The sequence below is a fragment of the Gadus chalcogrammus genome, chromosome 4 (assembly GCF_026213295.1).
Source record: "Gadus chalcogrammus isolate NIFS_2021 chromosome 4, NIFS_Gcha_1.0, whole genome shotgun sequence".
Lineage (NCBI taxonomy): Eukaryota > Metazoa > Chordata > Actinopteri > Gadiformes > Gadidae > Gadus > Gadus chalcogrammus.
Window position 1 is genome coordinate 7347094 of NC_079415.1, and position 27843 is coordinate 7374936.

Sequence of the window (27843 nt, forward strand, 5' to 3'; positions counted from 1 at the left end):
GCCGCGCAGACGGCAGTGCAGAGCACGACCAATCAGGTGTCAGAAGTGTAGGAGCCCAAATACACACACAACACAACTTCTTTGTAATTTTTTTTATTGAATGGAGTGAAACATCTACATAATTGAGAGGCCTTGCGGTACAAGTACTTGACAAAAAAAAAAAATCTTTCCCCTCCCGCCCCCCCCCCCACCCCGTCCCCCTCCGTATTTTAGCTATAAAGAAAATCTTGATTATCCATTTCTGTACATTCGGTGAGATATGCTCCACGTACTTAACAGAAGTCTGAAGAAAAATGACCTCAAAGCGTAAACACCCCCCCTGCCCGCCCACCCCCCTTCCCCACACCCAAACATAAAGAAACGTCAAACCCACCCCTCCCTATTTGCATCCTTCAGCATCATACACACGCACACACACACACCTGAAAAAAACTAGAAAAAAAAAAAAACACCTTCTTTCAATTACAACCAATAACCGTCTTAGGCTGTCGTCACCTGACCAGGAAGTGAGGACGTGAAACTAATCTCCGCTCTTCTGTGTACCTTGGCCCCTCCAATCGCATTCCCCCCTCCCTGTGACATCACTTCCTATACACCATCCTCTCTCGCCCCCTCTTTAAATGGCCATCGCAGTCCTGGAATCACCCCACACACTTAACAACTAATCTGTCTTTGTAATAATTCAGACGGTCCTTCCCTTCTCTGTTCTGGAGATAAATCTATTTTTTTAAGAATTGTAAAAAAAAAAAGAAAAAAAATAAGGAAATAAAAAAAATAAGTCAACATCACATTGCAAAAGAAAAAGGGAAACAATTATAAATGTACATGGAGAATATAACTGTCAATACTCGCTCGGACATCGGAGCTGTTACACTATTATTGGCATAAGAAAAAATAATGGAGTCTAAGCGATGTCGGGGGAGGGAGGGGAGAGGGATGCGGGCGCTGAGCGCGCTGCGTGGGTTTCTCCCCGCTAAGTGCTCCTCTGCTTTGCCCTTTAAAGCGTGGACACAAACCACACCCCTCTGGTAGACAAACGGGCAGCGGCGGGCCGTTCTTTTGGATCCAAAAAAACAAGGTGTTCAGAGCATTGTCCAAAATACCAAACTCATAGCTAGAAAATATCGGAGTAGGGAGGGGGGAGGGGGGGCAGTGACTGCCGACAGCTTCAGATCCGCGGCGGAAACAAACCGTTTGAGATGTTCCCTCGCTTCCCTGCGCAGAATTTGCTTTTTTTCATTTATTCATTATATATATTTTTTTGTTTATTCTTAAAACAAGATATCTCATCTTTAACGATATATTAATAATAATAATAATAATAAATAAGCATGGGGGGGGGGGGGAGCGTCTGTCAGTCTTCCTGGTCCCTGCCCTCACTTCCTGTTTCCTGCCCTTGCCCAGCAGGGCGGGGCTAAACTGCACTAAGAGAGAGAAGGCAGGGGGTGGGGCCATGATGGAGGTGGGGGTGAAGGAGGCTTTGGAGGGGGGGGGGGGGGGGGGGGGGCAGTACCAGCACAACCTCAGAGACCAGCAGGGGCGGGCGGGTGGGTGAAAGGCAGCAAGGAAGGCAGCAAGGAAGCAAGGAAGGAAGGAAGGAAGCAAGGAAGGAGAGCAAGGAAGCGAGGAAAGAAGATCCGTGGAGAGCATTGGTAAACCGTGGGGGGAAAGGGGGGGGGGGGGGCCTCAGCTCTAGGCCTGGGCGCTGGTGCCGTTCTTGTCCGGGGGGGGTCCGGGGCTGGCGGGCAGGTTGTTTAGGGGGGGGCTGGCCTCGCTCATCTTGCTGTCGCGGCGCGGGGGCATGCGCTCGTTGATGCGGTCCAGGCCACGCGCCTCGTCGAAGCTCTGGATCTTGTGCTGCGGGCCCTGGACTGCTGGTGGGGGGTGGGGGGGGAGGGCAAGGTAGGGTGAGACCGGGGCCATAGGTGAGAGCAGGCACTGCTAGGGTTAACCCTAACCCCAACACCCAGGGTTCAGGGCGTACGTAACACTCCGCACCAAGCAACTTTCAATAATACACATTTAACTAACTTTGTTCGCGATAGAAAAGTAAGATAAAATCTATTATATTATTGGTTCACAGGGCTCGCTTCAATGGTGCCATCATGACATCGCTTATTGAAGTAGGGCCAATATTTCTAAAGGAAAACTAAAATCGACAACATTAAGGCTTAAGAGCCTTGATTCTATAGCGATGGATATAAATAAAAGTAGGGCTAAGGATGAACCCGTAAATGTATAAATACCTTAGTGTAAACACTACCGTTCAAAAGTTTGGGGTCACTTAGAAATGATCTTATTTTTTTAGAAGAAAAGCACTTTTTTCAATGAACACATAAAAATCTATCGGAAATACAGTCTAGACATCGTTAATGTGGCAAATGAGTGTTCTAGCTGGAAAGGGCTGATTTCTAATGGAATATCTTCATAGGTGTACAGAGGCCAATTTCCAGCAACAATCACTTGTGTGTTCTAATGGTACATTGTTTAGCTAATCGTGTTAAAAGGCTGATTGATGATTAGAAAACCCTTTTGCAATTATGTTAGCACAGCTGAGAACTGTTGAATAAAAGTGTCCGTTTTCATGGAAAACATGAAATTGTCTGTGTGACCCCAAATTTTGAACAATAGTGTATAGACATTGATATATTTTGATTTTGGATAGACCTTCATAGCTATAGAATCAAGGATTTTTAGCCTTTTTGTTGTCGATTTGGTTTTCTTTTAGAGATATTGCCCATACTTTAGGAAGCAATGTCATAACAGCATCATTGAAGCAAGCCATGTGAACCAATACTAGAATTTATCTTATCCTACTTTTCTATCGCCAACAAAGTAATTGGGTTGACACACAAGTCCCAGAGCAACACTTTACAAGTTCCTCCTTTGTGGGTTTTATCTCAAACAATTAGGAGTTCAACACGGGGCTAGCGTGGTAGACACACACGCACACGGACACGGTTTGACTAAGTAAGTTAAACAGTGCCGGGTTAAGTAAAACAAAGAGTGTCAAGGCCACCGGCTTCACTGGGATTAACACTGTCAATGTTGTATTAGATTACAACTACTGTTTGGGAGGAAGACTACATAGAAGGAGGAGAGATGGAAAATATACATGTTAATAAAAAGGTTAGTTATAGTCAACACTTCTTTTAAAAACAGGACAGGGACACGTGACATGAAGTCAAGGAGAAAAGAGAGAGAGTGAGAGAGAGAGAGATAAAGAGATTAAGGATGAGTTTCATACCTCTGGCTTCCTCGGCCTCTACGGTGGCTGTGTGAGGGTGAGAGGACGAGCCACACCCGATACCGACGGAGAGAGAGAGAGGGGGGTATCGTTATCAATGTATCATGTATGCGTCAGTCCTGTAATCATGCCTGTTCTCCCCCAGTCCCAACACTCAACGCCAGCCCCCGGCCCACAGGTTGGGTTTTACGGTCGGCCTGGTCAATCCACTCAGGGTTAAGTGTTGAATAGGGCCGCTAGATTACGGAAAAATCATAATCACGATTTATTTGGTCAATTTTGAAATCGCGATTATTCAAAGAATTATTTTTTATTTTGAAAAATGATCAGCATCTCTCTCCAAAAAAACATTTTGTGACTGAGTAACCTGGAATTTCCCCTTAAAAAAAAAGACGCAATATTTTCAAATAGAAAATAACGTAAAAATATGTATCCAGCTGTTCTCCAGCTCCATTTCTATGAAACATTAAATTAATAAAATAAATACTTTAAAAAAGATGTATACACAGTATATACACCGGTTTATAGTTTGAACTCGCTTATATAAATTGGGAGATCGTTTGACCAAAAAAATCGGAATCCCGATAAAAATTAATTGCACAGCCCTTATGTTAACCTTTTCCTCGCAGGTCGAAAAGTAAAAACGTAAAAACTTTAATTATGGATTCTACACGCCCCCTCCCATAGCAACGATCATCATAACGATGATACTAACACCAACACTACTTCTAATACTACCAGTGCCGATACCACAAGACCCAACGGAGGGGGTGAGGAGCGCAGGCCTCCTTCTCGTCTGCGATGGATTGAACAGGACTTGCGTCACTCCTCCAGTTATCACGCTCGCACTCAAAGAGGAGAGCCGTCGCACTCGGCCGCGCTGCGATGTTACAGAGCGTTGCCTCATGGCGGCGGCGGAGCTGTGAGGGTGGAACGGCGCTCTTCCTGTAGCTGTGGAAGTGGAGTCGACGGAGCGGAGCGCGCCGGTGAAGCGGTACTCCCCCCGTATTAGAGAACGAAACAGGCCCCTCTCTCAACGCCAACTCAGAAGACACCGCTCGACAGAACATCGTGTAAAGGGAGAGGGGTTTGAAACCATGGTAACCATTCTCTGGGGAGAAAGGGGGGTCTCTAGGGGTCTGAGTCCCAACTGACAAAAATTAGAAACATTACAGAACGTCTGTTGTTTTTTTTCATCGTCACACAGATTCAGATGTGTGTGGGGGGGGGGGGGGGGGGGGGGGGGGGGGTGGTGTGTGTGTGTGTGTGTGTGTGTGTGTGTGTGTGTGTGTGTGTGTGTGTGTGTGTGTGTGTGTGTGTGTGTGTGTGTGTGTGTGTGTGTGTGTGTGTGTGTGTGTGTGTGTGTGTGTGTGTGTGTGTGTGTGTGTGTGTGTGTCATGGCACTAGCTGTACATACCGTTCTGCAAGGTCTGGCGGCCTCCGGACAACACGCCAATAGGTAACGTCCCGGTGGGGGTCAGCCCCTTCAGCTGTAACACACTCTCGTTCTCCTCTCTGACACACACACACACACACACAAAAAAGAGAATATTTAACATGATTTCAAACGCATGAACCCGGTAAATAGGACAGCCAATGGCTGAGCCCCCTTAAGGTTCTCAACGATAATCGTGGAGATCCAGTGAGGAATGCCGTTTGTTTAGACTTGAGAAACCGGCTTTAGAGCAATTTCAACAAGCCTCTCAAAATGGTGGTCAACCACCTTAAATGAACACAGTGGTGCACGCTCCATGCCTCAGCACAGAGACACAAGCCCCCTAAAGTGAACACAGGATCCCCCTAAAGCAGTGGTTCTCAACCATTTTTGAGCAACACCCCCCTGACCATACCCTGATCCTCTGGCAGCCCCCCCCCCCCCCCCCCCCCCCCCCCCCCCCCCCCCCCCCCCCCCCCCCCCAATAAAAAAATAAATAAACTAACAACCCCACTCACACGTGTTATATCGCTTAAAGTTGTCAATGCATCGTTTTTTCATTGAGTTTGCGTTGGTCACTAATAGCAATGAATGCCCCCAGAGTCGGTTTTGGTGCAAAAAAAAAATCGATATTCATGTTCAAGACATGCAAATGTCTCACCTCTGATTGGCTAACAGCACTGTCCATCATTGTAATAAACCCAATTAAACTTCCAGAGCGACAGCTCTGGAAGATATATATATACACACACACATACATAGAGATAGAGAAGTTGAGGAAGAAATTGTTGGATTGAACGTTCATTCACCGAGACCGCGGTGTGGGCACTCCCGCCACGTCTCCCGTCGTGCCCGGGCCGCGGCACCCTGCGGCCCGGGCACCGTGACCTTGGGCACCGCGACCACTCCCGCGACTCCCGCCGTGCCCCGTGAACGAATGAATGAATGAATGGCCCGGGAACCACGGGCACCGCGGCCCGGGCAACGCGAAAACAGATCGCGCGCAGAGGCCTAATTAGGCCTATATATTTTGCATTTGAAATGCAACGGTCTATTCGTGGAGACTACGCTCAGAGCAGCTGGAACTGAACAACAGCAAGAGGAAGGAGGAAAACAACTATGAAACAAAATTTGACTTGCTATCAGCCATGTTTGATTGTGTTGTGTTGGTTATTGAACTGTTCACCCGCGAACTTGGGTTATGTTTATCAGCGTTACTATAGAGATCATGACGATAGCTGATGTAACGGGAGTCCGGGCGTGTGCAGGACCGAACCGCGCTGTATTATCACTGTTCCACTGCGCATAGACAGTAAAAAGTAGCTGAGACGGTAGAGGGGTTAGAAACCAATAATGAAAATAGGCTATTTATTTCAGGTAGCCTATTTTTTCACCCAAAAGAAATAAAAACAATCAAAGTTTAAAATCCCCCTCTAAAAATGGAATCACGTTCCCAGCTCCCCCCTAGGTTGTGCGAATGCCCCCCGTTGAGAAACCATGCCCTAAAGTGAACACATGAGCCCCCTAAAGTGAACACATACAAGCCCCCTAAAGTGAACACACAAACCCCCAAAGTGAACACACACAAGCCCCCTAAAGTGAACACATGAACCCCCAAAGTGAACACACAAACCCCCAAAGTGAACACACACGAGCCCCCTAAAGTGAACTCCCGAGCCCCTTAAAGGGAACACACGACCCCCCCTAAAGTGAACATAGTGGTGCAGCTCCGTACCTCAGCACAGAGAAGACGCGAGCCATCTTCCCGATGGCCCTGATCTTATTCCTGATCACCTCCTTCCTCACTGCGGGGGTTCCACCTGGGACACAACAGGGGGGGGGGGGGGTAGAAAAGAGTTTAGGAGACAAGCAAATATTCAATATTTGTTTGTCGTCATGTGCACATCAAGAGAAGAATGAGCAGAAGTCCCCATGGGCAATGAACTGCATTTTATTTTATTGTATTGTGCACACACACACATTACATTGTTACACAAGTGTGTTTCAGTGTTGTGTAGTGCCTATGTTCTGTGTCTGTCTGTAGTTCACCTTGAGCAAGATACATAACCTCTACATGTTCTTTAATAAGAGGAGCCTGTGTTCCCTACAAGTGGCTTTAGATAGTAAAGCGACGGATATGAGTAAAAAGCAGGTGTCTAAAGGGAAGTGAGCACTAATATTCAAGTAATTTAGGCAAAGGACATTAACTCCTACACCAGCATAATGACTTAAGTTCACTCAGTTCACTTAACTGACGGTTAAAAGGTTTCAGGTTTGATCCCTTGATCCCATCACTGAACGAGATTAAAACACTAACACCCAAAACCTAATCCACCCTAAATGAGCGTCTCACTCCATCTCCCACACAGCCATGCTTGGTAATCTTTAACAGATTGCATTGTTCTTCAACTCATTTTCCCAACCAGAATTCCTGCAACCACAAATATCCTCCACCCAAAAGACCTGCCGGATGAAATTAGCTTCATTTAATAAAACTAAAATCACACTCGTCGCAGGACCAGTCAAGGAGAATGAGTCTTCTAATAAAAAACAACCAGGAATATACCCTTTATATAAATGGTGAAAGGACTGCATTAATATTGCACTTTTATCCAAGGCGCTTTACAATATTGCCTGACATTCACACGCCGACGGCGATGTCAGCCGGGCCACAGCCAGCACGTCAGGAGCAGTCAGGGTGAGCTGCCTGGCTCAGGGACACCTAAACACCTGGAAAGGGGGAGCCCGGGATCGAACTAGCAACCTCGCCGTTACCAGCCAACCCGCTCTACCTCCTGAGGTCCTGCCGGCCCTATAGATCATCAGTCATCTTACGGGAGGAGGAGTCAAACCTCCGCGGCTAAGCCACTCCCTCTCAGTGGGCCCCGACCGACTCAAAGAGAGAGCGTTGATCACGTGACCCGCGGAGGAACAGCGGGGGAAGGAGGCTCGCCTGCTCCCGCCCCTCTAGGCTGCTGTGCAGCCCCCGACCAATCAGAGGACGAGCAGGGCAGAACTAGCGGCGCCAACCGTCTCCGCAAGACCCTGAGAAGAGCCGACGCGACACCACCCAGAGCCCCTCTAGAAAATGGTTGCCTCAGTTTTTGTTTGGTTGCTCGCTCTCTCTCTCTCTCTCTCTCTCTCTCTCTCATGAACTCTGCTTGAATACGTTAGCTGTTCAAAGAGATCCACCGCAGAGGTAGTTGCCAAGACAACTTGAATTATCCTTTTCTTTTTTTTCATTGTTGGCTTGCTGGCCTGACTTGGTCTCTCTGCTGTAGGGGGGGGGCTTGAAGGCCAGCAGAAGGGCTATGTCTCGTAACTCTCTGTGTGGATTGATCCCTGATTCCTGGGTTTGCTTAGTTTGTCTCGTCCCGTAACATGAGAATGACGAGTATCATGGGGGTGTCAAAGCATTCTCCCCCCCCCCCCCCCCTAACTTCGGCGTGATTGAAAATGTGGGATTAGCCGTTGCCGATAAGCACGCTCTGTGTTTTACGGGACTTATCGCCATAGTTACCGAGGATCCGAGGTGGAAAAAACTCGGCACCGTGCCGTGACTACATCCCAGAAACATCCCATCATACTGATAATGACACCGGGGATGACAGATCTTGAGCAACGCTGAAAATTCGCTAGTTTCAAACTCATCCACCAAACAATGTGCTCAAAACATTCGTACCAAGTAATTCAGCAAACATAAGACCACAGAAAGAACCCCCAGAAAACAGCATACAAGTCAATATTGGAGAAACTCAACGTTGGTGCTGCCCAACTTCCAAAAAACACCCTAATAGAGTGCAGAAGCTACAGGGTCAGTCGATGGTTCTGGTTGGGCAATCAGTGCTTTCCAATACTCTCCCACATTGTCGCCAGTGGGGGCAAGACCACAGATCTCTGGGCTCCAACAGAGCATCTGGAGTCTATGAAAGAAACTAAAGCCAGAATGCAGAGGGACTCAAGTTCTCCTTGGAACCAATCCGGGGTGGGGACCACCTGCGTGTGTGTGTGTGTGTGTGTAAATGTGTGTATGTGTCTGTCAGATTGATTGTCTGTTGGGGTGACCTGTCCCTTTAAAACAACCTGAACACACGGAGAAGATGTTTGAGTGTGTGTGTGTGTGTGTGCGCGCACGTGTGTGTGTGTGTGTGTGTGGGTTTGCGTTTGTGTGTCGGTCGTACCCTCGCATGTATCGTCACCCTCCGACATGAGCTCGTCATCGGAGCAGATGTTCAACACGTTGACCAGCATCTCCGTCACTAGTAGGAGACAATGAAAACATGTTAAGAACACGCCTCACCCACTGAGGCCACTTGCAATGAACAGGTCGGTGTTTTAAAACATGTTTTTAAGGCGTGTTAAAAGGAGCCCCATGTCGATACCAGGTGTGCTGTTGATTAGCTATTACAAGTCATTGCTCCATCCCCCTTTTGTGGCATCACAAGTGCGAGTCTCCACCCAGAGCCGTGATTGGCAGATCCGCTGGACAGGCGTTATATAACGGATCCTCAACATCACACCTCAAATTGGGGCTCATTAAAAAAAACAAAAAAAACAAAAACACTTATTTTTTAAATAAAATATTTTACAAGGCTGTGGACAAGTCTTGGTAAGACATAAGCATAAGTAAGTAGGCGTGACCAATGATGTTTATAATGGGCTTCCCAATGCACACACTATAGATTTATGGAGGGGAACAATTCATGAATAAATAAATAGGCACTTCTAGATAATACATTTCACACCAGTGGAAATAATGAGACCACTTTGTTTGGGGATTGTGAGCTGGAAGGAAGGAGCTGAAGTGTACTGGTCTGTAGCACAGCGTAGCGCATCACTGTACTGGTCTGTAGCACAGCGTGGCGTATCACTGTACTGGTCTGTAGCACAGCGTAGCGTATCACTGTACTGGTCTGTAGCACAGCGTGGCCTATCACTGTACTGGTCTGTAGCACAGCGTAGCCTATCACTGTACTGGTCTGTAGCACAGCGTAGCCTATCACTGTACTGGTCTGTAGCACAGCGTAGCGTATCACTGTACTGGTCTGTAGCACAGCGTAGCGTATCACTGTACTGGTCTGTAGCACAGCGTGGCCTATCACTGTACTAGTCTGCAGTAGAGGGGCTGGAAGAGGCCTACAATAGAGTCAGGGGGTCATGGTACTGGTCTACAATAGGATAATGGTCATGGTACTGGTCTACAATAGGATAATGGTTATGGTACTGGTCTATAGTTAAGGGTAGTTATGGTACTGGTCTACAATAGGATAATAGTTATGGTACTGGTCTATAGTAAAGGGTAGTTATGGTACTGGTCTATAGTAAAGGGTAGTTAAGGTACTGGTCTATAGTAAAGGGTAGTTATGGTACTGGTCTATAGTAAAGGGTAGTTATGGTACTGGTCTATAGTAAAGGGTAGTTATGGTACTGGTCTATAGTAAAGGGTAGTTCTGGTACTGGTCTATAGTAAAGGGTAGTTCTGGTACTGGTCTATAGTAAAGGGTAGTTCTGGTACTGGTCTATAGTAAAGGGTAGTTCTGGTACTGGTCTATAGTAAAGGGTAGTTATGGTACTGGTCTATAGTAAAGGGTAGTTCTGGTACTGGTCTATAGTAGAGGGTAGTTATGGTACTGGTCTATAGTAAAGGGTAGTTATGGTACTGGTCTATAGTAGAGGGTAGTTATGGTACTGGTCTATAGTAAAGGGTAGTTATGGTACTGGTCTATAGTAAAGGGTAGTTCTGGTACTGGTCTATAGTAAAGGGTAGTTCTGGTACTGGTCTATAGTAGAGGGTAGTTATGGTACTGGTCTATAGTAGAGGGTAGTTATGGTACTGGTCTATAGTAATGGGTAGTTATGGTACTGGTCTATAGTAAAGGGTAGTTATGGTACTGGTCTATAGTAAAGGGTAGTTATGGTACTGGTCTATAGTAGAGGGTAGTTCTGGTACTGGTCTTCAGGGGGCCGTGGGTAGGTCCAGGTGTTTTGCTCTACCTTTCTCCCCTACGAAGGGCAGGGACCAGGTGAAGACGTCCATGAAGTTGGGCAGCCAGTATGGATGAGGAGAGCAGTTGAACTGGCGGATGTTCATCACGTTGTTCTCATACTTCAGCACCGCCGCTGTGGGGGGAGGGACGGACACACACACACACACACACACACAACACACACACACACGTGTATATTCACGAGGCCAGGAGCAACCCTTGTTGCCAAGGTTTCCATTAAGCGTTGCCATGGTTTCCGGTGCACATAAAAAGAATAATCCTTTTCGCGTACCTTTGTTATTGTATACGTCCAGGTAGTTAGGCGCAGAGAAGATGGTGATTAAAGATGGGAAGCCTGTTGTTTGACTTTTTCTGTACATTCGATACCTAACGAGAAGGCAGAGAGAGGACAGTCATGGCACTGTATGAGCTAAATGAAAAAACTTTATTCAAATACATTCAAAACCCAATCGAGGAGAGACAATCATAAAAAAAGTATACTGTGCAGTACATATGGTAATGTACTGATGAAAGATAGAAGCCGATTATGGCTTTTTTATCTGTATCTAACTATCTATCTAAATGTATTTATTCATTGAACTATCGAACTATATCTATATGGGTATATCTATATCAATTAGTGCTGTTAGTTAAACGCGTTATTAACGGCGTTAACGCAAACCAATTTTAGAAGCGTTAATTTTTTTATCGCACGATTAACGTAATTCTTTTTTTTTTTCTTTGGCTCAAAACAAAGAAGCAGTAGCCTGACTGCTATGTTCAAGGCAGTATGTTTGTATGTTCATCATTGATTGCACTATAGCCTTTTTTTTTGTATCGTTCTGTTTTGATCAGTATATGCCAATGTTGTTATCAATAAAAAAACATTTGCACAAGGCAAGCCGATGCACTTCTCCATGTTGATAAGAGCATTAAAATAAGAAAAATCAATGGGACAAAGAAATCAAGGGATATTTAGCATAGAAAAAAAATTGCGATTTCGCAATTAATCGTGAGTTAACTATGGCATTAATGCGATTAATCGTGATTAAATATTTTAATTGCTTGACAGCACTAATATCAATACATAAATGCAGACATTTTATCTATTATCAAACTGTTTTTGGAAAGTGTTTGGTACGTACCCAGCATCTTGCGCCTCGTGAGCTCGTATTACTGACAACAGATTATTGTTCATCAGGAAGTCACATACTGCAGGGTAACTGAGGAACAAACACATACCGGGATGTAGAATCAAACTACCAAAGCTTTATACATGCACAGCACATTTCACGAAAAAACACAATGGGGGAATTGGGGAAATGCAGACCACAGTAGCAAGAAATACAATTTGTTTAACAAAAAATAGTAACAATAATAGAGATACATTTGAGGTACAGCGGTTGACTAGGTCATCAAATCTCCTGAGATACAAAAAACAAGGTACGCTTTAATATAAGAATACGTAAAAAATAATGTCAGACTATACGACCCCGTCAGGCTCTCTAGCAGACTGTTCCGGAAGCCAGGACAACAGATCTGTGCATATTTGTCTTCAATATATACAAAATCATGAACACATCACCATTCACTGGTGTGCTTGCTTTTCTGACAGTATTTTCCGGTGGACCAAGGCTAATAGACAGAGCGATTCGCTGGGATATTACATGCACGAATATGCAGGTCAAACCCACTGCAAGCTCTTCCCAATGACCTTGGCCCCTCTTGAGAGTGAAGGCTTTTAGAGCTGAATGCCATATGGAAATCATGGCAACAGAAAGAAAAACAGTCCTCAATTGCCGGGAGGTTGACACAGAATATATAACCTGTGTTTCATACTAAATGCAACCTTTACAAGATATACCCAATATAAACACGGGTGAGCTCGGTCTGGAAACGACGTGAGCTAATGCCGGCTTGTGTGAGAGGAGTTCACACAAGAGGCTCCCAGCTTGAGGGTACTGGGTTCGATCCCCAATGCCTGCAGCCCATGTGTTTGCATCCGTTTGTCCGCTTGTCCATTTTGGCTCCGTAATAACGGAGCCAAAACGGACAAGCGTTGGGTATCAGACTGAAAAAAGTTAATGATGACCGCAAATCACAAAAGGCTCTAGACCCACTTGTTCAGAGGTCACCTAGACTCTGCATTGCCTCCCCCCTTATACCCCCAGGCCACGCACTTGTTGTATTTTATTGAGTCCTGGCACTTAATCTACACACTTATTGTATATTGTATGCACTTGTACTTAAAAATAGTACTTGGCATTGTATAACATCTTTTCCTAGCTGTCTTTGTTGTAGGGTCTTTGATGTCCTGTAAACTGGAATGGGTTAACCTTACAATTGTGAGGGCTTGGCCCTTGGTTATATGAACATCCTTACTGTACCGACAGCGATATTTTGTTTCCCTTCTTCTGACAAATGTACTTATTGTAAGTCGCTTTGGATAAAAAGCGTCTGCTTCATGCCCTTAATCCAAATCATAACCAAGCAGACCATGAACCAGAACGGAATGGGTCGCGCTCTGTAGTTTGGTAAAAGGAAGAGGAGGTGGAGGAGGAGGAGGTGGTGAAGGAAGAGGAGGAGGAGGAGGTGGTGAAGGAAGAGGAGGAGGAGGAGGAGGAGGTGGTGAAGGAAGACAAGGAGGCGGTGAAGCAAGATGAGGAGGTGGTGAAGCAAGAGGAGGAGGAGGAGGAGGAGGTGGTGAAGGAAGATGAGGAGGTGGTGAAACAAGACGAGGAGGTGGTGAAGGAAGAGGTGGTGGTTAAGGAAGGCGAGTAGGAGGACGAGGAGGTGGAGGTGGTAAAGGAAGCGGTGGAGGAGGAGGAAATACCTGTAGAAGTAGGAGCACCCCCGGACGCTGTTGTGGCAGAAGTGCTCCTGGGTCTTCTCCGAGCCGTAGTCCTCCCCGGGGTCCGACCACAGCAGGTCACACATGGGCCCGAACGCCGGCGGCTCTTTGAAGCGGTCCAGCTAGGAAAACAATAAGAGGATTTACTGTGAAACCCAATTAACAAGGAGCTTTCCACGCGGAACAATAACCGCGCTAAGCCGATTAAGACGATTAGACGGCCCGTAGTAATTAAATGGTTATACATCCCAAGTCAGGTCACAGCTTACCATACCGGCTCACTTTGGCAACTCAACAAACTCTCGCCAAAGATAATTCCACAACGGTAAAACCTAATTTAGTTGCCGTGGGTGCACCGAGCCAGTAAAACAGTCACAGTAATCACAGCCCCTTTGCAGTGCTGGGGGGGGGGGGGGGGGCAACGTTATAAAAGCTATCGAAGCCCTGAGACTGTCCACGCAATTCACCAACCGCTGTGACTTTAAATTTTGGTCTGTATTTTTTCAGCCAGTAAAACAGTTCAAGTGCGTTTTTAAAAACACTTTTTCCCCTTCTCACATTCCCACACCAGCTGTAGTATCGACCAGCTCTTCAATAGACTACTGGTCAGGGGGGGGGGGGGGGGGGGTTGACTCATGAAACAAACCCCGAAAGCCCTAGCTGCTCAATAATAACAAACATCTAATAAGAACGCTTTGGATCAAAACTGTGTTTTGCTAAATGTCTAAATAATAAATGAAAGACTGCAAACACCTCAACAGTATCGGGAAGGCATCCAACCATCAACCCACCAGTCCACAGACCTGGCTCTACCGCCCTAGCTACCATGTTCACAAACTAACCCAAGAAGCTTTGAACCAAAGCCAACGGTGAATTAAGGGGCCCGTCACTCATGAACCAGTAGGGGGCTCTTAAGCGACGGGCTATCGCAGTAGGTGCCGCCTACTTAAGGATGCCTGCAAGCTTAGCGTTCATTGTTGAGATTGAACCCGGGACTTTTTCACCCTAACCCCTAGAACTATCCTTCCTACCTCCAGACCATATTTTTGCTCAACCGCTTGAATTAAAAAAGGGGACATATTATCCCCACCAGGTGTGAGTGTGATTAGTGTTTCCACCTAGATGTATGACGGATAGATCAGCAACGTTTGCTACAGTGCACGGGGTAGGGCTGGTAGACTGATCTATCCAGCACACATCTAGGCGGACACACCCACTTGTGACGCCAGAAGAGGTTTTCCAAAACGGCGAATCGCAACAACATCTGGTGGTATATAAGGTCACCTTTAAAGCTGAAAGTCTGCACTTCAGTAACTATGTGTGTGCCTTACCTTGCGTATGTCATCCAAACAGGTGATCTCGGGGCTGAGACCCCCATGGACGCAGAGGAACTGCTGGTTCAGAAGGGCGGCCAGGGGCAGGCAGTCGAAGGCCTCCATGCAGGCATCGTACACTCGCTCAGAGTACTTTATTTTACCTGCAAGGGGCCCCCCACACACACACACACACACACACACACACACACACACACACACACACACACACACACACACACACACACACACACACACACACACACACACACACACACACACACACACACACTTTATGAATGCATGGACATTGGAAGACACAGCGCCATGCACTCCTGGAACGTTGTAGACTACGTGCACATACCAGGGAACCCGCAGGTTGCAACAAGTTTCAGCGACACCCTAAAACCGATTGCTGTACCGAGTTCCAACCATTGTCAGCAGGAGTCTTTGATTCCAGCGGCAGTGCTAGAAGCTGCTCGCTCGTGCAACATAGAACTTTGGCACAAAATAATGAGCACCGACATTCTTTAGTATTCACTGTAATTATCGAACACCAAAAAAGTTTTGCAAATGTATTCTTTTTTTCTATCGCCATACAGCCCCACCTAAAAAGGTGCACAAATAAACACAATACTTGCACAAATAAACACAATACTTTTTCGTACCTTTAAAAGGTCATACATTAAGTCATTTGTGCAGTTAATCATTGTCAATAACTTGCTGGGAAGGACGCTGTTTATATTAACAGAAGGAGGAACTGTACAACACAGAACAATAGCAGGAAAGGCTGGAGAAGGCACATGGAAATTGGGGTGTCGGTCATAAAGAAGGAGTGCAGCATCAGGTATCATGTTGAAGAAACACAAAGACTGCATGCTGCAAGGGTCATCCTTAGGCTAGGGATGGGACATTAACAGAAGCCTCAACCCTGGGAAAATGTAAACTAATACGGTTCATACACACTTCACAATTAACATACAGTATTAAGATATTTTAGAAATTCTACCAGGCACCATGACAAATATTGCAGGTGCCACTGATCTCAGCGGGACGTTGAACCCCGTGAACGTGCGAGAAGACCACAGCCACTCACATTCCTGTTTGAAGGTGAAGTACTCTGTGAGGTGTCTGCACTCATGGTTCCCCCGCAGCAGGAACAGGGTGTTGGGGTGGTTGATCTTCAGGGTCCATAGGAAGAGGACACACTGCACACAGACAGAGAGAGACAGACGGAGAGACAGAGAGAGAGACCGAAACAGAGAGAGAGAGATGGATCGAAACCGAGAGAGACAGACCGAAACAGAGAGATAGACCAAAACAGAGAGACAGAGATAGACCGAAACAAAGAGAAAGAGAGAGAGACAGAAACAGAGAGCATGAGAGAGACAGGGAGAGAGAGGAGAATGATTCATATTTGAATTATTGAACTACACGCTGGTTTTGTTTTATATTATGATCATGGTTGGGAGCCTCAAAAGGTAAGAATTGTGAATTGTTATAAAAAAGGTGCTGTAGGCAAGATTTAAGGGCCATCATTTGAGTGTAATTTGTTAGAAATCCCATAGCAATCCGTCAGCCATTAGCGAGTGAAATGCTCTGTGACAATATCGTCTCTGGTTGACTGCGGCTGCCTCCGTGCCGTTTAGATTTCAGCCCACTCCCTGCCGATTTCTGAACCAATCAGGGCATCTCTTCCCTGATTGGTTCGGCAATCCCATCTCGCCTGTCCGTCACATGCCTGCCCACGGTGTTACCATAGCTCCACCACAGGTGCGTGAATGCAGCACCACTCAATATCAAGAGAAACTAGGGAGGGAATAAAGCAGTGGAGGTTTTTTTTTTTTTATCTCCTTTGTCTCTGCTCCTTCAGCTCTTTTTCCGCACTCTCCCTTTACAACTCTCAAACCGGCTTTTAAAAAAAGAAAAAAAAAAAGTACTAGGTTTTCGTTTGCCACCACATGGAGACGGACTTCGCTAGAGCCAGACCTCAATACAGTCCCGTTGCGGTTTCATCTGAAGAGCAGTGATCACCAGAAAAAGTTACGGGTTGAAGCCCCAATGTCCCGGATATGTGACCTGAACAAACTAAGCTCCGCACGTCTACCCGCTCCCTAAAGACACAACTACAGCCTCCGCCAGTCAGTCTGGATGAAAGAGTCCGCTAAACGACTCGTTAATGAACCGCAACCCGATTAAACCAATAGCATTCATTCGCTCCACACCTCCGCATCATTCCACATCTCTTGCTTTAATTTCTAGTTAGCGTCCGGTACTTTCGGCTGTGACACAACCGTTTCCTATCTGGGATTGATAAACACCTTATCCAAGGGATTTATTTTAATTAACAATACGCAGGAGAGAAAAGACGGAGACCCAGAAAGATATATCATGTTTGTGCATCGCGGTTCCGGCGCGGCTCACCACGCTGCCCTGAGACGCTCTCAAAGTGGGACAGGGGAGCCAGAAGGCAGCATCCAAGGCTGATGTGAAGACTTATTAATAGGCTTGTTTCTGTGGAAACAAGCTTGGCGTGGGGGGGGGGGGGGGACGGACGGACGGAGACAAACCTGTTAAAATCTCCTTCGTCTTATTTCCTATTCCTTTGCACTGACCGGTCATTTCAATACTTTCACTGTTCAGCGGTTGAACCAGTGAGTCACGGCGGTATTTGAACCAACAACATCTGGCGCTCGAGGTCAAAGTCAAATGTTGGAAATTGGGATTATGAAAGCATTCGTTCGTGGGGGGAGAAGGGGAGGGTCGTTTCCTGCAGCACTTTCGCCTCCCCAAAGCCAGAGACAAAAAAAACTACTTTATAAAGTGACATGTCAAAAAAGGTATGCGGAGGAGGAGAAGGACCACACACACACACAAAAAATGTCAATATCCCATCCCTACGATAACTGAATTACGGTACAAAGACGGCCCCGGCCTCGGTGGGATTCGAACAGACAACCTCCTGCACCCGAACACCAAGTCGAATGATTCTAACGGTTTGCAACTGCGATTATACAGAAATGGTGTTGTGGGGGCCCGGTGGGGGCCCGGTGGGGGCCCAGTGGGGGCCCGGTGGGGGCCGCACTGGGCAGCAGCAGGGCCTCACCTCGATGCTGAAGTAGCCCCGGTCGACGTAGTCCCCCAGGAACAGGTAGCGGGTGCTGCTGGGGGAGCCGCCCACCTCAAACAGCTTCATGAGGTCGAAGAACTGCCCGTGGACGTCGCCACACACTGGGAACACAGACACACACACACACACACACACACACACACACACACACGTAAAAGACACATACACACACACGTAAAAGAAACACACACACACACACACGTTAAAGAAACACACACACACGTTAAAGAAACACACACACACACACACACACGTTAAAGAAACACACACACACACACACGTTAAAGAAACACACACACACACACACGTTAAAGAAACACACACACACACACACGTTAAAGAAACACACACACACACACACACACACACACACACACACACACAAGATGAGACATAGGCATCACAGCAGGATGAAGCGGCTAGTTCCATCCTGCTCCTAGGTGATTTCTACGAATTGCCTTCCCTATCTTTAATGACTGAATGAATTCATTGCGAGCCCCGTCGGATAATTGCATCGGCTTACTGACATAACGGAATAAAATAAAGCTAAACTGGAGGATAAGACACTCGCGGATAAATGGAAGTGTATCTATATAAAGTATATCTTCAGATATATCTATATATTCATCCATCTATACATACATTACAATACTTTATAATACACTCTCGGCATTTATAAAATATACATTCACGTCTGTGTTGCAACAGCAGCCATTTATGAAGAAATGCAACATGCAGATAAATGTGTCGCTCAATGTGCAGTCGAATCAAGATAAGACCAGGACGAGGAAACGATGGCCGTAACTAACAACAAGAAAACAGCCAGATTGTACGGCTCCATTTAGTGATAAGGAGAACACTGCGGTACTGTACTACGCTAACCGGAACCCAGCCAAAGCTAACCAGACTGCAGAGTGCTGCTGCTGTTCCAGCACTCTCACGTCCCTGCTTTTCAACAGGCATGCAAAACACCCACACCGCACATTACCCACTCACTGCCCACACTATCACTCTGCTGCAATCTTCCTCCAGAACACCAGTTCAACACGACTTTTTTTTTTTTTTTGGCGCATTGTCGCAGCCCAGTCCTGATGTGAATTAACACAAAGAAGGTCCGTCATTGTCTCCGGGATAGAAAGGAGGCACCCCATAATACAGTAGAAGTGTCATTCTCCCCCACTGTGAAGGAAGCCAGACTTATCGGAGGCTCTCCGATAACCACGAAGAGCAGCTCGCTGTGGCCCAGGGGTCGAAACCCGGAAGGGATTGAACCCAAAGCCCATTGTGTTGGGCGTCCAACACCCGATAGTCACTAAAAACAGACGAGATCTACTCCATTGAACCCAGATAGTACAATGAGGGGTTTGCTCCGCCACCCTGTTGGCTTACCCCGCCCTGACACTAAAGACTTGGTTATGGTGTCACGTTGACGCAACGCAAGGGGGTTTACAGACCCAGTACGTCCTTGCGGACCCTTCTTGCGGACCCTCCTTGCGTCCACCGCAATGTCCTATTGCGCGCCTCCCACAAATTGTAACCTTGGGTCAAGGCGATTCAGCAGCAAGGGCTGGGATTGGTCCGCTACCCGAAAAACCCGACGCATAACAAAAAACCCATGACTGCGTCGAAGCGTCGACGTGGAACCATAGCTGAGCCTTAACACCCTTTCTCTAGCAACAGTCGACGCCACAACACCCAGAGATCATCCCATGTCGTTGTTGTTGTTGACGTTGTTGTTTGTGTTCCGACCCAGCGTGACCATACGTCCCCACCTGTGATGGGGGCTTCCACCTCCAGCATGCAGGTCTCCTGCCGCAGGATGCTGGCGCCGTCGTTGATGATGCGGAGCGCCGCCTCCTCCTCCAGCCGCCCCTCCTTCACCAGATGGCCCTTCAGCACCTCCACGCTGGGCTTCCCGTCCACGTACAGGTCGCCGACCGTCAGGGCCGTCCCCGGGGGGTACGGCACCGCTGAGGGGGGGGGGGGGGGGGGGGGGGAAAGAGAGAGAGAGAGAGAGAGAGAGAGAGAGAGAGAGAGAGAGAGAGAGAGAGAGAGAGAGAGAGAGAGAGAGAGAGAGAGAGAGAGAGAGAGAGAGAGAGAGAGAGAGAGAGAGAGAGAGAGAGAGAGAGAGAGAGAGAGAGAGAGAGAGAGAGAGAGAGAGAGAGAGAGAGAGAGAGACACACACACACACACACACACACACACACACACACACACACACACACACACACACACACACACAGAGAGGGAGGGTTAAAATTATGTCAGCACTGGTCCCGTGTTGAAATACTTCCAACCCACTTATTCAGGATCGGGGAGCCATAAAGTCAGATGCATGACTGAACTTGCGTGTCAAACTCTTAAGCATGTAACGGGGGGGGGGGGGGGGGGGGGAACAGTGCCGTTATGTGTGGTAGCGTTATTCTATTAAACGCCGTAGCCGTGTCATAAACACCAAAATCTTTGTGGCGCAACGTGAAAGACATCACACCGTTAGCCACGCTGCAGTTTAAAATGCTGCACACTAGAATTATGGATTCATTATTTTCCCCTTCAAATTCAACCACGGCTATTTCCTGTTCCCTTTGGGTTCTCCTTCTGTTGATTCAAACATGAATCATGCCATTGCAATTCGCCTTCACCACAACCTTTATTTCACACGGACAGCTCTACTAAGCAAGCCCTGGCTCACCAGCCCGCACTGTTGATACAAGTTACAACGGCAGAGCTGCTTGATTAAAAGAATAAATCACTTGGGTACGGCAACTGATATTTTATTATTATTTAATAACAGAGCAGGAATCGTAAAGTTACCATTGCGTCCACATGCGCGCGCGGTGTGTGTGTGTGTGTGTGTGTGTGTGTGTGTGTGTGTGTGTGTGTGTGTGTGTGTGTGTGTGTGTGTGTGTGTGTGTGTGTGTGTGTGTGTGTGTGTGTGTGTGTGTGTGTGTGTGTGTGTTGGCCCTGCGACCTGTTGAAACCTGCGCATACCAAGGAGGGCTGCCAACCTAAATACGAACCACCCTTCTTGTACAGGCACCGAATTCACGCAACACTCTCCTGGATCTCCTCGACAACATAATGCTCCCGGCCATGTTGTTCAGATGATGCAGCCTAATGACCTTCTCTCACAGGTTTGGTCGTATCTTAGCACGGGGGGAAAGCCTGACACACCGGAATAGACTTATGAGCTACTAATGTAACGTGTGCGTGATGCCAGTGTTCGCTTGGTGGTGTTGTTTCCAGAGGTCATTCAGCAAACCCATCAACCCATCCTTTTCAAAGAGTCATAAGGCTCTCTTTGAAAAAGGGAAAAAAAATTATAAAAGCGATTTGGTCCCTTTAAAATACAGGAGCTGAGCAGGAATAAGCGGTAAGAGGTATCCTGACCAAAGGGATGCGAACATTGGGATTGGGCTGGGATTCAAACCCCCTCCCCCACACTAGACGACCCCAGCCCCCCCCCCCACACCGTACACAGAGCCACTTCATATTTATTGGAACGCCGGCCAAAAAATTATGCCGGCACATATGTTCATATAATTAAGATCGTGCAGGCACCATCTGACAGTAGTGAAAATCGGACTGGGTGGGTTGGAATATTCCAAGGACAAAGTAGTACTACACCAAGCCCAACACATCCAACAACTGGGTGTTGAGTCACATCGTCAGGGCAAAACCCAACAGTGTGAATTCACACATACACCCTGTTGTCACGCTCTCAATCCCCGCTCTTAGCGAGCAGGAGTGCTGCACTACTTTCAGTACCCTATCCCCCGCCATCAATTTGGCAATCACGCACAAACAAATGTGCAAACGCACACCCCCAAACGACAGGCACACAGACGAAAACGAGAACCCACACGCAGAGAGGAGCATCCACACACACACACACACACAATTCCCTGGACGCCTTGCCTTCATTCTCATAGACTGAACCTATTTCAGTGAGCGTCTGAAACGCTGTGGTGCAGACACACAGAAACCAAACCAGGTCGCGGGATTGGCCAATCATCTCTGAAGCCTGTGAACTGGTTCACGTTCGGATCCGTTGGTCATTAATTAATTTAGTTCTAGTGCGAGATACTAACCGCCGTAACAGGAGAGGTTACGCTGTAGTAGTAGCTACTACCGATGTCATAGCGTGAAGTTATGGCATATGCAAATACACGCAGCGCTGCAAAACTGAGGAAAGGTTTATGATAGCATTATTCACTTATTGAATATAATGAAATCAGCAGTTTGCAATACATCATTGAACCAACACATTGTTTTAAAAATGTTCACTTCCTAAGGAAGTGCTGGTTACCTATAAATATCTGTGATCGGTGACATCATAAAACACATTTGGTTTTTGCCCGACCGGACTGTTTTGAGTGACAGGAGGGAGGACCATGCATGCATGGATTGATGGCTTCTCCTTCACATACTCTGGGAGGTGGGCATGAGGGCGTGCGTGTCCTACGTCATGCTAAGAATGCTGTTCTTCGGGGCGTGCCCAAAGCCCATATGTATTGTGACAGGCTTTACACTCATGAACTTTATACATGGAGGATGGGAATCCTAGTAGGTGGGAGTGTTTATATGTGCATGTGTATGGTGTGTGTGGGATCAAAAACCTTTCTAAGGGGCCCAATACAACCATAAATGTCTGCTATGCAATAAAAAAAAAAGTACCATTAAATATGCTACGCCTGTAGCATCCTACAGCTAATCTGCACTCCATCAGATGCTTGCGTTTTGTATCAGTCCCATTTGTAACACGCTTCAGATCCGAGAATCTGCTAACATAACTGAATGTAAAATGCCTACCCAGCAATTTGCACAACATAAATCTTCCACTGAATTACTGTACATTCCCTTCCCTGGTATTGAGTCAACAAATACGTTCAAAAAAGGAAAAACAACCGTGTGTGAGGAAAGCTTTTCTCCCGGGGACGGGCAAGAGTAATAGAGTACTCTGTGTACTAGGGACCACCTACACAAGCAGCATAATTTCTCATCTGTTACATAAGATTTCTCTCTCCCGAATCTTGCACGTTCATAATTCATATAAGGCCTAACCCACACTGGGTCCTAAGCTAATCACACATCCCGATACTGCCTGCTAAGTGCTAAATAGACGGGGCTCCGCGGGGACCATTTAGTGATTACAGAGGCTTATATTTTCAATTGAGTTTAAAGATTTTAAATTTCTTTGAAGAGCCAATGAACCCAAAACAAAAAAAATCAAATGGTCAAATTCCATCTAAAACGGTGGATTCATTGGCTCTTCAATATTATTTTTTATTTTTTTTGACTTGAGCAATGTGACGTCAGTCAAATACACCTATTTCTTTAGTGCACCTTGAGACAAAGAGTCACCTGACTCTATAATTCCCTGAACAAGCTGCTAAAAGATACAAATCATTTGTTGGGGAACAATTGCACAATTAGTCCCTCAAAAGATCAAGATTACCAAACATCCATACAATCACAAGAATGCTTTGTTAACATCGCTGCATGTTGCAAGGGGCATGTCTTCACAAGCAAAAGCAGTGTGGTGAGACAATGAGACACGCCTTTTCCAGAGACAAGGATTTACTCCAATCTACATTTTGAGCTCATTGCCGAGTGGTTTCTACCCAAATGTGCGACCACAATACAAAAGGCGCTAACGTTGGTTTGTAATAAAAGTTAAGCTTAATAAAGGCTAGTATTTCAAAGTACCGCACACTACAAAACAGCACTGCAGGTCACGACAGTATAGCATAAACGTCATACAACTAGCTGCTTATGATCCTACGAGGGCGGTGCCACTTATTTATATATTCATTTGAATATTTCGTTTTGAATGTGGTCAGTTGGTTTTTTGTCCACAGCACACTGCAGTGAACGCATAAAAACATGCGTGAATCTTGTTTCCTCTATTGCCCAACAGTTCATTGTTTGTGTTTTAACCTTCATGTTGTCATTTCCATTTCTCAAATCTACTCCTTCTCCTTACCTGCAAGCCCTCCCATACAGTGTAGGATTATCAAGCAACTGCTTAATAGCAGTTCCTTAGCAGCTCTGCCATTTTACATTGAAATTAAACCACCTGAACACAACTCTAACTGTACCCTCTTAAACAATAAGACTATCCCAAATGATAAGAAGTACTGGCTAGTTGTTTTTGTAAGCCTCCTTAATAGTACGACCTCCTTGCAATGTCCCTGGTGCATCAATTATGAACGAGGGCAGAATCCCTACACAAACTCCCTGATTGCAAATGCTAGACCTGATTCAATTACCAATCAGTAAATAAGCAGTACACAGCCCAGAGGAAGACTAGAATCATTGCCCACGCTCTACAGGAGGAGAACAGAGACTGTGGAGGAGGACTGAACTCTGGCTTGGCCTGTGAGGACGACCTGGGCTTTCTGAACAGTGGGGGTGGTAACACCACCGAGTTGAGTAGGATTGTGTGTGAAAACGTGTCACTTCTCCTCCCTGGGTTGGATTACACCTGAGCTCAGGCATGAAAACATTATGTTGTTATAAATCATTAAATCTATCCAACAATAAATGCATTACACACACCTACCCTCAAATATTGACGTAGCTATTTCATTGCATATCACTCTATACATCTTGTAGTACTGCATTCTATATACCATCACCATTAGCATAGACAGAGTACCTGATGTTCTACATGAATAAAATATTAGATTGCGTTCTGGACGATAGTTTAATGTCACACTACTTGAACAGAGGCGGCCCAGGTTGTGCGCGCCTTTGCTCGGGTCGTAGAGGAGAGAGTTCTCTATCCGTCTGGCAATCTCTTAAGAAGGGAGGTTTTAATGGTCTCCCGTCAGCTTTGCCCTTCTAAGCCTCCCTAAACCAATCAAACATACCCACGAAAGCCAACAGACACACCTTGGACTACCAGTGAACGTTCATTCATTCCACAGTGGAACCCCACCTTGTGCACCCAAAAGCACAGTAGTCTGAGAGCAGGCAGGCGGGTCCGGCTCACTCTCCCCTGGCCAGCTGCACACTGCGGCATCGCTGCATTAAGAAGTGTCGTCCACTGAACCAGCACCCGTTCAGCTGCCTGGCTCTACCCCCGGGTCAGAGACAATGGAGCCTCTGTTTAAAAGAAGCTGTCATCGCACGGTGGCTGTTTCATAAAAAAACGACTCCACGTCTCCACGTTCTGTATGTGGCTGACATTTGGCACTCAGAAGAGACACGTTAGCTTCCCTGCTAGGTGATTAGCTCCGGGTTGATTCATTTACATAACCTCGACAGTCTTCCCCGGGGGGATCTTCCACGTTATCGCCTACAAGCATTCATTTTACACATATCGACGTATAGTCGGGGGTTCAAGTGAAAGTATTAGATTAATTAAGTTGGTATGGACAGCGTTCTGCTGAGTTGATTGTAACTTCCTGTACCGAGGCAGATAACGAGCAATACTTCAGATAACACTTTGTTTAACACGACATCACGAACCTTTGATGGGTCTCTCCACAGTGGACAGTTTGTTTTGCTCTTTCGTCGACATCTTCCTCTCTTCTGGATAAACACACACACCTGAACACGGGTCCCTAACTGGACCAGATATCCCTTATGAGCTAGCTAGCTCGCTAGCCTAGCCGTGCTAGCTAGCCGTGTGTTAGCACCTCGGGATCCTCCTGCGACAGGACCCAGCAGACCTGAGAACACAGCACAGTCCGGGTCCGGATCGCAGTCTAAACCCTAACCTAAGGGGGGAAGGGGAACCGGGTGGGTCTCGTTCAGCTGCCAGATGAAAAACTGTATTTTGTCTTCTTGGGGGGTCTTCTCTCGGGGTGTTGTGGGTGTCTCTAAAGATGCAGGGATGGCAGAGAGAAGAAGAAGTGCTGTCAGGTTATCTCGGAGGATGAATCGACTCGTCCAGGAAACGACTGACTCCCTTCAGGTCCTCACAACGGGCGTCAGATCGTGTGCTGGTCTCATCGCTCGGGTTCTGCGGACGGGGAGCATCTGGTGCAGCAGCAGGCCGTGCGGTGAGGGGAGGCGGGGGAGCTTCGGGATCTGGTCGTGATCCGACGCGTCGTCCAGACTTCTCTTCAACTGTCGGATTACAATAATCCACCTCAAGAGGATTTCCTCCTACAACATGGCTGTGTGTGCCGACGCACAGCGCTGTGGGTAGTGTAGTAGCAGGGTGTCGAGGCTTGTCCGGGTCTCCCGCGGTGGTCATTCACTGTTTACTTTGCTTTGTGACGGGAGGATATCAACGTGAACGGCAGTAGATCACCCGATGCGCAATTAACCCGACAACGACCACTGCCACTGAATGCCTAGGCATAATAAATCATTTGAGATAATTATTATATTCCATTATTAAAAATTGTATGACATTATACCACGTAGGCCTACCAAGTAGCCTATGTAGTTCTGACTGTAAAAATAATAATATTAACCTATTTTATGGGGGAACATTTTTACAGTTTAACTACTTTTCAAGCCAACCGCAGGTTGGCTGTGGCTTTAATAAACTGCCTGAGGTAGGCTGTTGCACCAAATACAAAAAGGTAGCTGACAAATTGTTGCATAAAATGAATGTTGGGCAGATCCGTTTTTATTTGCCCTTTTTATTTATATTTGCTTTGTTCTAAAGCGACACCTAGGGACAATTTCGTCATTAGATACTATGCAATTACAAGCCAAGCGTCACACTCTCCCGCCTAATAATCACCCATAACAATATTCAAGCATTCTACTGTTCGATTGATATGGTTGTGTTCTCAAAATGATAAATACACTAGGCCAATGGATAAAACAATGGCCCATGATCAACACGTCTTATTTGATGGACCGTGCACAGATCGCCCGTTGCAGTAGGCGTATATTGAATCGAATGCATAGATAGACATAAACCGATATATTCTAAGAGCAACTAGGGTTCAATCCCCCAACCACTATTTCACCATCTCCCACTACAAGTGATACTGGGCTCCAAACCCCTTAATGGGGTTTACATTATGCGTAGCTACATTCGATTCAGTACACAATGTCAACGTTAATAATGATAGGAATAGGCTACACTACTGGTACTGGTTCATCTTTCAGTGAAGGACGCTTGACTCAAAACAGAACAACAGCATGATCTTGTGGTCATTAAGGGAAAGTACTCGTTTTCCGTTTTATGTGAACAAAATAATAACGGGACCTTTAAATGCCCTGAACTGCAGTGAAAATCACGCTAAATGTTCGCAACAAAAAATGACTTCACACTAAAATGTTTGTCTTTGCTTTTTGACAGATCTTTCATCTCTCAGCCCCATAAACACATTTATGATCTCATGTCAACTTTTAATACATAGTCTATGAATATAATAGATCAGACCTTGTTCTTTTTGCATTTAATAATTTTGTTTGCCAAAGTCAAGTCATTATAAATGAGTGTATTGTTTGTATAGAATAATCCTTATCACAATTCATTATCTAAAGTGGATCTCAAAAGTCTAAGGAAAGCAACAGGACCAAAACTTTTAAAGACCAACAGATAATGGCTCAGGATATTCTAAAATAAGAATGAAGGCAACAGCAGTACAGTAAAGATGTCCATAGAACCAAGTGCAAGTACTAACAATCGCTAGGCTAACCCATTCCCTGTGTGCAGCAATAATAGCAGCTACTGCAGATGCTACACAATTAAGTACTATGAATAAGAGCAATGTAGATTAGGTGCGTACAATAAGTGTGTACATTGAGTGCCAGGACGTACAACATACAATGGTGGCCGGAAGGGGCTGGGTAGCTCGTTCAACCACTGAGGTCCCAAAACAGAGAAAAGTTGTGACTACAAATCAAATCAAATGATTTGTATAGACTATTTACTGTCGAGAGAATAAATGCGGGGATCCAA

The 27843-nt window shown here is 46.3% G+C and overlaps 1 protein-coding gene across 2 annotated transcripts; it reads right to left on the reverse strand.

Moving 5' to 3' along the window:
- Positions 1-1535: 1535 nt before the first annotated feature.
- Positions 1536-26219, reverse strand: ppp3ccb (protein phosphatase 3, catalytic subunit, gamma isozyme, b). Of its 2 annotated transcripts, none has more exons than XM_056587557.1 (14): positions 25440-26219; positions 19736-19933; positions 17940-18064; positions 15930-16041; positions 14852-14997; positions 13503-13642; positions 11815-11892; positions 10962-11056; positions 10677-10802; positions 8864-8941; positions 6418-6502; positions 4665-4762; positions 3248-3274; positions 1536-1871 (listed from the first exon to the last, which is right to left on the reverse strand). In XM_056587557.1, the coding sequence occupies exons 1-14, from the start codon at positions 25489-25491 to the stop codon at positions 1693-1695; spliced, it is 1539 nt and encodes a 512-aa protein (XP_056443532.1). In that variant the 5' UTR covers positions 25492-26219; the 3' UTR covers positions 1536-1692. The 2 variants fall into 2 exon arrangements, with proteins under 2 accessions (XP_056443532.1, XP_056443531.1); XM_056587556.1 differs by having other exon boundaries at positions 1536-1874.
- Positions 26220-27843: the final 1624 nt, after the last annotated feature.